Source organism: Lipotes vexillifer, unplaced genomic scaffold (genome assembly GCF_000442215.2).
Source record: "Lipotes vexillifer unplaced genomic scaffold, Lipotes_vexillifer_v1.1 scaffold1180, whole genome shotgun sequence".
NCBI lineage: Eukaryota > Metazoa > Chordata > Mammalia > Artiodactyla > Lipotidae > Lipotes > Lipotes vexillifer.
The window spans coordinates 742,877-754,251 of record NW_006771828.1 but is presented as its reverse complement, the minus strand read 5'-3'; the positions used below and the strand labels follow the sequence as shown (position 1 = coordinate 754,251).

At 45.6% G+C, this 11,375-nt stretch overlaps 1 protein-coding gene across 1 annotated transcript in view; it reads right to left on the bottom strand.

The window, feature by feature from the left end:
- COL19A1 (collagen type XIX alpha 1 chain) overlaps positions 1–11,375 on the bottom strand; it is a 381,858-nt gene that overhangs the window by 22,207 nt on the left and 348,276 nt on the right. Inside the window, exons 43-48 of the mRNA XM_007447208.1 lie at positions 9,341–9,385; positions 9,175–9,237; positions 4,992–5,027; positions 4,812–4,856; positions 1,664–1,825; positions 155–221 (exon numbers count right to left, since the gene is read on the bottom strand). Of these exons, the coding sequence (XP_007447270.1) occupies positions 155–221; positions 1,664–1,825; positions 4,812–4,856; positions 4,992–5,027; positions 9,175–9,237; positions 9,341–9,385 (418 nt within the window). The remainder of the gene's footprint in view (positions 1–154; positions 222–1,663; positions 1,826–4,811; positions 4,857–4,991; positions 5,028–9,174; positions 9,238–9,340; positions 9,386–11,375) is intronic.

The following is an 11,375-nucleotide window of genomic DNA, read 5'->3' as shown; positions in this document are numbered from 1 at the left end:
CCTTGCCCCCCCCCCCCACCAAAAGGAAAAATGATTCTTAGCTTGCTGCAGCTGCACTGCCATCTTTGGAGAATGTTGCTAGAGGGACTCCCTACAGCTGAGGGGAGGGGGGAAGGGGGGAAAACTTCAGAGATGTGTATTAAGCAAATCTCACCTTCAAAAATCCTCAGAACCTCTTGATTAATATATTTCTTTATTTCTTCAAATGAAAGCACATCAGCCTAAAGAGGGAAAAAAGGCCTGTTAATGCAGAACCTAGCACAAGTGAATAAAGGACAGAAATGTTGGGTTGGCGTGCATGCTTGAAACATCTGTAGAGACCCATCAATCAAGCAAAATACTTTTGGCAATTGACCCCATTAGGCAATAAATATCTTTTGTTTTGATCAAATGCTGGGAGGAAGTGCATAACTACAGTGCTTTAAAAGCTGTGGGCCGGCACCGTAACCAGCGATATGAACATACCTCCTATTAGATTTCACACGATTAGGAAAGACATTTCCTATTACTTCATTTTCTGAAGTAATTTGAACCAGTGTTATGACGGGACCACCCCAGGCACATTTTTAACCTGCAACTAATCCCTGGACACTGGTAAAGTCAATATCTAACTGATTTTATTATGTATCTTCAAAGGAAGAGAACTCCAAGTACGCTGAATGATTCTTTAACAGGTTTTGTTCATGGGATAAAACTTACGAAGTTTTACCCATTTCATGGTTAAGTTTATTTGTAATCTGCACATTGTAAGCATACTTGTATTTGGAGGTTACTATCCAGGGGTATATGTGTGGCATTAAAGACAATATGATGGGCTCATAAAGTGATGACTTCTGTGGGACAGAACAGTTCCAATTTCAATATCTTATTTTCACTGTTTATGGGGCAAATGAACTTGAATGAATGCATCTAATACCACGTACTGATACAGCACTGAGAGTTCACTGTATAGGCTTTATTCAAGCAGAGTGTAGGAAGAGTAGGTAAACTAAAGCATATGGTAGGAATGCCCAATTCGGCCCAGTCTCTGGAATTGGCTGATTATCTGAGGACGGCACGTCCTTAACCCCCTGGCCTCACGCTAGGACTCCCCTTTCTTCCTGATGTGGATATTTTCAGATCCAGTTCTCTGTGGAATGGCCATCCACCAGCCTCCTGAGGATGCTCGTAAGGACATGGGCTTCCTTAGCCAAACAGTCTTTCTGGGCCTAACAGGTTTCCACTTCAAAGCACCATACAGGGCAGATTTGTTCTTCTGATAGTCAACAAAATGGAGCATTAACATGAAACAGACGTGTGTTTTCTGGGTAGTGTAAGGGGACATTGTGGATAGTATTGAAGAGTGTGGGCTTGGAGTCGGTCAGGCCTGGGTTGGACCCACTAGATAATTGTGACGTTGGACAGGTTGGCACTCGGCTTCTGCATTCGTCAAGGTGGATGGACAGGTCACCTGTCCTCCCAGGTTAGTTGTGAGGCTCTGTTGAGGGATGTTTAGTGAGCACTAAGAGGGGGAGTCCACACATAACTTGAAATAAATGACAGCTATTGCCACCCTTGTAGAAGCCAGCTTAGGTTCATTATATTAATCTTGAAAGGTTTATGACTGCTCTTGGTGTAGAGGGACACGTGGTCAGTCCCAGCCACGAGTTCCTCGCCCACTTACCGGGGAGCCGGGGAGGCCTGGGTGGCCTGGAAGGCCTTGGTGCCCCGGGGAGCCCTTATTTCCTGGGGGCCCCATAGGACCTATGGCTCCCTTTATGCCTGGAAGGCCTGGTTTTCCGCGTTCACCCTGTGGGCCTCGGTCTCCTGGAATTCCCTGATCACCCTGTTAAGGAAAAAAATGAATAAGAATGATTTCTTCTAGAAGCACATTAGCTGTGGTTAAAAGCAGAGGTTCTGGATTCATACTGGCCTGTACTAGCTGTGAGGCCTGGGGTAAAGTGAATCGAACTCGCTCCACCCTGCGTCCTCTCCCTAAAGTGGGGTTATTAAGAGTATCCACTGAATAGGCGATGCTGAGAAGTGAGTTAACTCAGGTAAAGTGCCTAGAACAAGCCGACACGTGGAAAGCACTCAGTACAAAGTTAGTGACGATGTTACTTGTACCCGGGTGCCAGTCTAGAATGATGCCACTTTTGAAAGTCAACAGCGGCTGTCACTTCAGGCTTGGGTCTCCTTTTCAATAAGGAAGGAAGATGGTTAAGAAGATTTCACCACTGAAAGTTTTCACTCGGAAAAGCTTCAGGACACTCAAAATCTCTCCTAAATCATGTGTTTTTCCTTTTTTTTGCTTTTTCCCGTATGCTTGGTCTTTAATAGTTTCTGTGGGTTGGTTTCTGTGCTCGTGTTTTACATGCACACATGTGTACGTGTGTGTGTGAATGTGTGCATGCGCAGTGTGTCTTAAAGACTCAGGAAGGTGAGAAAGGGAGCCTTTGGGAAGGTTCAAAGTAGGTGACTGGGGTGGAGAGTCATCACTGAGGTCATTCGTTCAATAATGTAAATAAACTATAAGAGAATTCATTGTTTAAGATGCCATAATAAATTAGATGTGCCTGAATCTGAGAAGTTTCTTTAATGTAGACTTTGATCCTGCAAGGTGTCTACTACTGTATGTGTTTGTGCATGAGAGTATGAAAGAGGGAGGGGGTGAGAGAGAGAGAGAGAGAGAGAGAGAGAGAGGGAGAATGTGAATGAGAGAATATGCGTGTGTGACTGAGCAGGTGTCTCAGTACCATATTTCAAATATTCAGTTCCACAGTTCCAGGAGGTGATGATCATGCTGAATATGAAAGAATGGTGCATTGACCTGCCTGGGATTTCACTGTATTATTCTTTTATTTGTGACTATTCTGCACAAGTCCAAACTCTATTTCTCCTGATTGAAAAAATAATAAAAATGAATGAACAATTACAAAGATCTATTTGGTCATAAATGAAGAGATATAGAAAGAAGCCATGTAGAAAGAAGAAAAACAGTTGGACCTAATTTCAATTCTACTGTCTTGGTTATAAAAATATGTCTCATGCAAGTATATCAACCCAGCTTGCATCTGGAGAAATATCGGAGATGACTAAGATTAAAAAAGAAATAAATAAAAGAACTACTAGCACACTCTGAGCATGTGCAAAATAAACACGATTAAAATTATTTATAGTTTAGGCACACGGATCTTCATTATAGTAAGGTTTTTTATCACGAAAATTAGAAATAACCTAAATACCCAGGAAAAGGGGGCAGGGTATTTTCCAAATACCTTGGAAAAGGTATATCCAAACGGTGGAATAAAATATAGCCACTAAAATGTCCACGTGGATCTAGATTTACTGACATGGAAAGATGGTCGTCATAGATTAGGTGAAAGAATTCACTTACAAAACAGTATGAACCAATTTTTTGAAAAGTATATATTCACTTGTACCGATGCATTGAGCAAATGTGTATATGATGTATAACAGTGAGATGGAAATATGTCCAAAATATCAATAGTGCTTATCTCTGTGTAGGGATACGGTTTTCAAAGAATCTAAGTACCTTGCTGAAGGTCACGGAGATAGCAAGAGAAGATTCCGTGACGTCTCCTTCAATGAGGACATCTCAATTTCAGTTTAAGAAATAAGAATACACTGAGGATAAGCAAGGAACATGGATGTTTAGAAGTCAAGCATGATTCTCGGCTAATGCAGTTATTTCCCAGAGCTCTGCAGCACGTTTATATGGATTAAAAAAAAAAAATTTCCAAGGTTGATTAAGTCAGGAAATATTCAGTACTTGGGATAAACAGATTTCTTTTTTGTAGGATTTCTCAGTCTTTAATGTGATACTATGGATTATAGATGCCCAAGAGGGGAACATGTGAGGAGTGTTTTTTTTTTTTTTTTTTTATATCTCTATTTTTGTGTTTCCTTCAGTTAGCATGGATTATTTGGGTAATAATAAGTAAACTGGACACCAGTACACAAGAACGTGTGTGCACGTGCGCGCGCGCACACACACACACACACACACACACACACACGCAAGCCCTCGCTAGAACCCCTCTGAATAACAATGCTCAAGGAACCTGTTGCCATGGAATGAATCCATTTCTAGCTGAAAATGCTAAGGTTCCTTAGAGAAGAGAATGGGAAGCTGTAACAATGACATCAACAACCAAAACAATGAAAAGAAAAGCATACGCCGTGACTGGCATTACTAGTAGCTCTATATGTTCGTTTCCCCTTTGTCTTTCTCTCCCCCACTCACCAGTCCCCCTTACTCAGCCTAGTATTATTCCCCCAGCTCAGGGGGTCTTGACAACTCCTCTGCTCCCAGGGAGGCATTTGCAGTTGCAAGGAGACATTTTTGGAGGGAGGTTGGTTGTACAGTGTCTAGTGGGTAGAGGCCAGGGATGCTGCTAAACATCCTACAAAGCACAGGACAGGCACCTGTGACAAAGAATTATCTGCCCCAGATAGTAACAGTGCTGAGGTGGAGAAACCCTACTTCAGGTAAAGAACACACGGGTGATAGTTACAGTAGGGACAGGCGTCTGAGACAGGAGGCTGATAGAAGCTTTCCAAACTGGAACAGCAAACCAGACTTTAGTTGTGAATAAAGGCAAACCAGGTAGGGGTATCTGCCATACACCCTGATCCTGTTTCCCTGAATGGTCCCATTTTATGCCTGGCAGAGACCTTGGATCACACACACCCCAGCCTTTTCATATGCGGAGATTTTGAGGGGGTCTACGACCATAACTGTGTAACTCAAATGAGGGGGCAGTTGTGGAGACAGACTTAAATAACAACCACAGTAGGAATGTACATACCCGTTCTCCTTTGGGGCCTCTCTCTCCAGGCTTACCCATGATGCCCTGAAAAACAAATGTCAGCACTAAAAATCACTCTGTGCCAAGATTTCTCAACAAGCTGCTGGATCAGGAACTCTGGCAGGTAATCTGGATGTAGTTTTGCATTAGAACATTGATTTCCAACAGTATTTTCCATACCTGTGCACCTGGTAATCCATCTTTCCCATTTATTCCCTGTAAAGACAAAAAATGATCAATATTTCTCATTCTGCATTAACAGACATAATTAAATGCAACAAAAGGGTAAAGTTTCAAGGACTTTATCATATTTCTACTGAGATTTTGGTGAGGCAGTGTGGTGAAATGGAAAACAAAATCGATAGAGTCAGCCCCAAGTTTAAATTCTGACTCTGTCACTTGCAAGTTCCATTTACTTCAGGCAATTTACTTAACCTTAATAGCATCAGCTTCTCCACTTATAAAGTCAGGATAAAATAATGGCCTTAAAACTAAGGATTTAGGGAAATAACAGAAAATGCTCAGCTCACTGTAAATAGTCAACAGGGTTATTTTCTTTACTTATTCCTTTAGGTACATTCGGAGAAATAAGAAGGCTCCCCATGGCACTGGTTGGCTGGTGTATGGCATTTATTGTTCCCTTCTAACAATTTTTCTACCAAAGAGAGTCATTCTCAGTAAATGGTCTCCGTTGCTGCTTGAGAAATCTCATAACATGGCCAGAGCCAGATGCCACTATGAAATAAACTGTCAGCCAGAGAACGATTGTTATTTTTCAGTTAGAAAATATGAAAGGACAGTGAAAAATCTGTAATCATGTTTTCTGAGAGTATTAAATAGTGGCTTTCTCTTAGTAAACTGAAAGTTTCCCGAACTTTACATGGCAGTTCTGGAGGTGGTAATAAAGCCCAATCCTGCTTGCAGATTTATAAGCTTGGGAGAACCACTGACTGGGAGGTGTTAAGAAGGAAAAGCACCTGGGGTCACATCAGATACTGAGAGTGAGACAGCAGGTACGTTTCTGAGATTTGATTTGAAGAGGGGGACCAAGGTGAGGAAACGATTTCTTAACCAGCGGGCAGGTGCATGGACTTGCTCCTCTGAAAAGCCTGGGATACTTTGATTGTGCTGGAGTGCAGTCTGCAAGGATGGACCTGCAGAAAAGTCTGTGTTTTCACTGCTGTAAGTCACACTAACGCCTGCCACAGTTGGGAACCCAGCCAGAGTCCCTCGGCCTTCCTGAACAGCCTGGGAATTATCTAGAGCACTTTAACTAAGACCACGTTGCCCAAAGCATCAGGTTCAAAGGATTTATGTCATCCAGAAACACAAGCAGAAAAGGATAAAGCTGATGAAGGAGAGGATGTGAAAGAAACAACTGTGTTAATTGAATAAAAGAAGATAAATCTGGTGTAAAAATATAATTCATGATTTTGGTAACAATACAAGAAAATGAATAAACCTATAGATAATTTTTTGTCTCTTGTAATTCATCAATGACTCTCATGTGTGTTCTCTTTTCTATGAAGGTGTTACTAACTTGTTCTCTGTGGCGGGGGGCGGTGAGTTCTGCTTTCAGAAATTTTTACAAAAACCTCAGTGGATTTACCTCTATCCCCCTCGTCTCACTTATCTGCAAGAACCCTATTCTTTTTTCTAACTCAAAGTATAACCAGCGTTCCCTCCGTTGCACACCTGCGTCTGAGCAGCTGACTGTGGGTGACGAAGGGTTACCCTCGCTCAGGTGTTCTGACCTACACGTATGGCAGCAGCTCCCAAGCAGCCCCTCTGCATCACCAGCCATCCTTCTGTATTTCCTGACTTGACTCCTTCTTTCCAGAAGTACTTGCACATATTTTCCTGTCTCACGAAAGCTCCAGCACCACCACCCCACTCCTCATGGTCAACTGATGACTTCCGTCCTTCACTGAGAAAATCACAGCAGAGGACCCGCTCACATCCCGGCCGCCAGAGCCACGCACCTGTGCGCAGGCGTACTCGGACTTCCGCCCGGCCCCTCCCCGTGAGAAGGTTGCTCTGCCCTGTTCCTTGTAAACACCAGTTTCCACTTGGGAGTCTTCTCTCCTTACTTTAAGTCCACTCTCCTGTATCTTCAAGTGTCCCCTCTCAACGGGGTCATTCTTCATCAAGATCCTACCGTGCTGTACCCTCCCCGCAATGAGGTCCACATTTCCAAAGGTGGGGGAGAATTGTCAGCTCCTTTGTTACTTTTCTGTATGTTTTCCTCTCGTTTCTCTTCAACACTTAACCTCCCTCCACATCCAGGAAACCGCCTTCGCCTGGTTTTCTGCACATCTCACTGGCTGCACCTTCTCCGTCTTTCTGCCATATCCTCTCCTAACAGCCCTGTTCTCTTCCCAATTCGCAGTGACCCCACTGCATCCAGGCTCAGGTTGAAATACCCAAATCAGTCTCTCCAGTCCGGGCCTCTCCATTAATTGCAGATGCACATATACACTGCTTACTTGACTAGAGATCCACTTGGAAGTCTACTAGTGTTTCAACGTGATGTTTTAGAACAGAGAGCTCAGTTTTTCCTCCCAAGCCCACCCATCTCACCAAACATACCACCCTGACCCGGTTGCTCAGACCCCAAACCACAGCTTTGACCGGTCTCTTCCTCACACTCTGCATCTGTCTGATCCATCAGCAAGTGTTGCTGGCTCGACCTTCAGTGCACACCCTAAATCTCCTCTTCCCACCATCTGTGTTTCTCATGGGGATTACGGCGGCGCTTCAGAGTTCCGTTCCCTACGGTGTGCCCTCCACACAGAACTCACAGTACTCCTTGAAATGCAGTCCAGTCATTTTCCTTCCCTGCTACAGATGCTCCAGTGGGTCTCCGTCAGACTTCACGTGAAACCCACCCTCCATCCCCGGCTTAGAAGTTCCCTGTGCTCCGCCACTGGCTGCCTCTCCCTCCGTATCTTTGCCACTCTCCTTTAGCTCAGCTCACGCCTGCCTTCAGGCCTTCGTCCCTTCCTTCAACACAGCAGGATCTACTAGCCATTCCTTTTTCTTGGAACAAGATCCCCCTGCCCCCCCGCCCTGCTGACCTCCCCACGGCTTGAGCTCTCCCGTCATGCAGCGTTTGCTCAAGTGGTGGGCCTTTATTGACTGCCCTATTTCAATTCGCCTCTAGGGCTTCACCCTGCTCAGATCATCTTCTCCCTGAAATTGTGTGTGTCTATTTGTTTGTTGTCTTGTGTCCCTGTACTAGAATGTAAATTCGATGAGCTGAAACCTCCCAGTGCTTGGCATGTAGTAGGCGCTCAAGAAGTATTTGCTGAGTGAACAGATTGCTTTTTGCATAATCCCCCGGGAACTGGATGGCAAGCATTTGTGAGTGGCTTACAGGGGCTGGGATGGGGAGCTGGTAAAAGGGAGGGAGGGGAGGGAGGGAATGAGACTAATATTAATGGGGCGTCTCCCACGGCAGGCATTGGATGTCTTACCATATGTCACGTTGCTTAAGTGGCTCACAAACCCTTTGAGTCATAACTCAAACCCAGATCTTCCTGACTCTAAATTGCATACACTTCCTGTGCATTCATGTTGCCTTCTCTGGGGAGGCTGTGGCCAGGGAATGCCCTTACCCTGTGGTCCTGAACTCTGCGCTGCGCGGTCACCTTCAGCCCCCCTTCTCCTAACAGCGTCCCCTTCCCACCCACCCTATGGCGCAGAAACAAGCAAAGGGAGCAGGGACTTCTATAAAAAGTGCACCCGAGAGTGAGGTATGTCTATTCCTCTTTATATCCCCTCCCTCCGGGCCCAGCACATCCTTAGCAAACGGCAGGGATGAGCTGACAGTATGTGGAACTGAGTTGAATTAGTAGGAATGGTTGTTACAATGTCACATCAATATTATATATCAGTAGCCAAGAGCTCTTTTAGGACAGGAGGGGATGATGTATTTGACAGCAGTGATTTATGAACGTGTAAGAACAAGGCCCACAGGTAAAGGAGGGAATCTGATACAAGAGCTTCTTTCCTCTCTAGCTTAACACACAGGTGTTACATCTGCGAGTCTTCGTATTTCAGGATATGACAGGCCATTTCATGTTTTAGCTCTGCTGAGGACATCAGACCTGAGAAATAATGAGTCTAATTTCCTGACATTTAAAACAAAAGACCTCACTGTTCTCACTGTGGTTTAAGACACAGAGATACTCACAGAGAAGCTGGGCACTCAGTGAGAACCACACCCCCCAAAGCCATTTGCAGACCTGCGCTTGCTTACTTGGAAACTACTTATTCCAATCTCAGACGTTTTGAAGAGAGAGGTAAAGAGGCAATGCTTAGAACATTTCTTAAACTGGCAAATAATAGATAAAGGACTTACGGGCTTTCCTGAGGGTCCTTCTGGTCCAGGGAAACCTATGTCTCCAACAGGCCCTCTCTCACCCTGTAGATGTGGCCACAGACAAACATTAGCTGCCAAGAAGAGCTTTAAAACTGCATGCAGTGCAACACAAGGACGACGGCTAAGTAAGGAATGGGCAACTGACCGGTTCTCCTGGAATTCCTGGAGGGCCTGGGGCTCCGGGTTTCCCCTGGGAAATGAAGCCAAGGGGAAATGTTAGGAGCCAGATTACTGAATAAGGCCATGCGCTTCCCTCCCCGACCTGTGTGTTTACCACCTGTGCTGCAGGTGTGGCTCTACACCGACCTGGCATCCCTACCGGCCAGAGTCCCGGAAACCACACTGCACTGGGCAGACGGGAGGGCAGTCCCTCAATGCACACATGGGTGTGTGGTACGGGAGGGAGGATAAGCCTTTTGAAAATATTAAGCCAGTGTATCCTCATTTCTGGAAATCCCTCTTGATGGGCAGATCCTCTTTACTTTAGGGGGAAGGAGGGCACGGTGGGTCAAAGAAGTCCTTCCTAGATTTTGATTTTCACAAGAAGCTTTTTCAGTTCATAGTGAGATAGCCTGAAAAGAAGCATGGTTGATTTGAAAGGCCGTTTTGTTGAAAGGAGAGGACAAGGTTGGTGTGACCCAGCGTACCGCAGCCTGGAAGACTGAGGACGGAGAAACCGTGGGCTAGAGAGACCACAGGAGGGATGAGAGAGGAAGATGCACCAGCAGAGACGGCAGTGGACACGAGCCCAAGCGTCCAGGCCAGGCCTAAGGATCCTGCCTTTGAGAAAGAGCTGCCGCCTGCACCTTGAACCTCATGTGGTTGGAGATGCAGGTGTGGGACTGAGACCATGGAAATCCCAGTAGGTTGCAAGGGAATGCAGAGGGAGGCCCTTTTCCGCACTTGCTGTATGGATCTCTGGGAGCAGACCGCCTGGCAGGTCAGCTACAGCTGAGTACTGAGGCGAGGCAGACACAAGGCCCCGAGATGGCATCCGGGTTCCCACCGCCCGCCTGCAGCAGGAGCGCCTGGAATCCCACGGACCTGAGTTGGGGGATGTGTTAGGGCTGAGAAAGCCAGTGTCTCAAAGGGTCTTGGCATGGACTTAGGGGTGCAGGGTGCTGGGGCCTGGAGCTCCAGATAAAGATCCCAAAGGCCGGGTAGCGCTGGCAGGGACCTCGGAGGCCCCAGGGAGGGCATGCTGCCCCCTCTGCCCACACGCCCTCCTGGGAGGGAAGGGAGGAAGAGCCCTGGGGAAGGCCCTGGAGGGCCTGAGTGCACTAGGAGGAAACAGACAGCTCTGTTCCAGAAAGAGCAGGACCGGGCCGCTTGGCTCTCAGCAGAGGCCTGTGATGTGCTGAGCAGGTAGACACATCCCTGCTTCAACCAGAACCATCACCTTAAAAGTCTTTTACTGTGGTGAAATATACATAACGTGAAAGCTACCATTTTAGCCATTTTACGTGTACAATTCAGTGGCATTAAGTACATTCACACTGTTGTGTAACTGTCACTATTTCCAGAATCTTTGAACTATTTCATTTTCCGAGCCACAGTAAGGTCCAGTTATAAAAAAGAGAGGTGCATTTTTAACTACCCAGTTGTATATTTGCAGCGTGCAAAATGTTTACCCTTCCCTATTTCTGTCATTGTCAGTTAATCTTAACGATGAGATAGGAAAGCTGCATTTTAGGTAAATGTATTACATCTTGGACATCCCAACAAGTGGCAGGCTAGCCTCTAATTTCAATCATGCTGCATCCTTCAAAATATCCTTGGAATTCTTCATTTGGATCGTCTTTTGATCCTGTCACTTATTTTTTCAATACTTTCAATGGTTGCTAGTATTTTTTCTTTGAAGGTAGACTCAGTTTAGGGTAATGGCTGAAAGTAATTTACAGTCCCACCTGAGTGAGCACTGTGGGGCACTACACTTCATTATACCAGGTGGAAATAAAAACAGGCTGTGAAGGCACCCTGAGAGGCGGGTTGTAGGGGACTCAGGGCAATTGCACAAACAGCTGCGAATATGTTGCTAGGAGTGGTAGTGAGCAGGGGAAGGCGGGGAGGAGGGGGATAGTGTGAGCCAGTTGTCAAGAAGAATGCTTTCGTGTACCAAAGATTCTGCAGTGCTTGCTAAAGAAAATATTTACATGTTACTTTTTTTTTTTTTTTTTTTT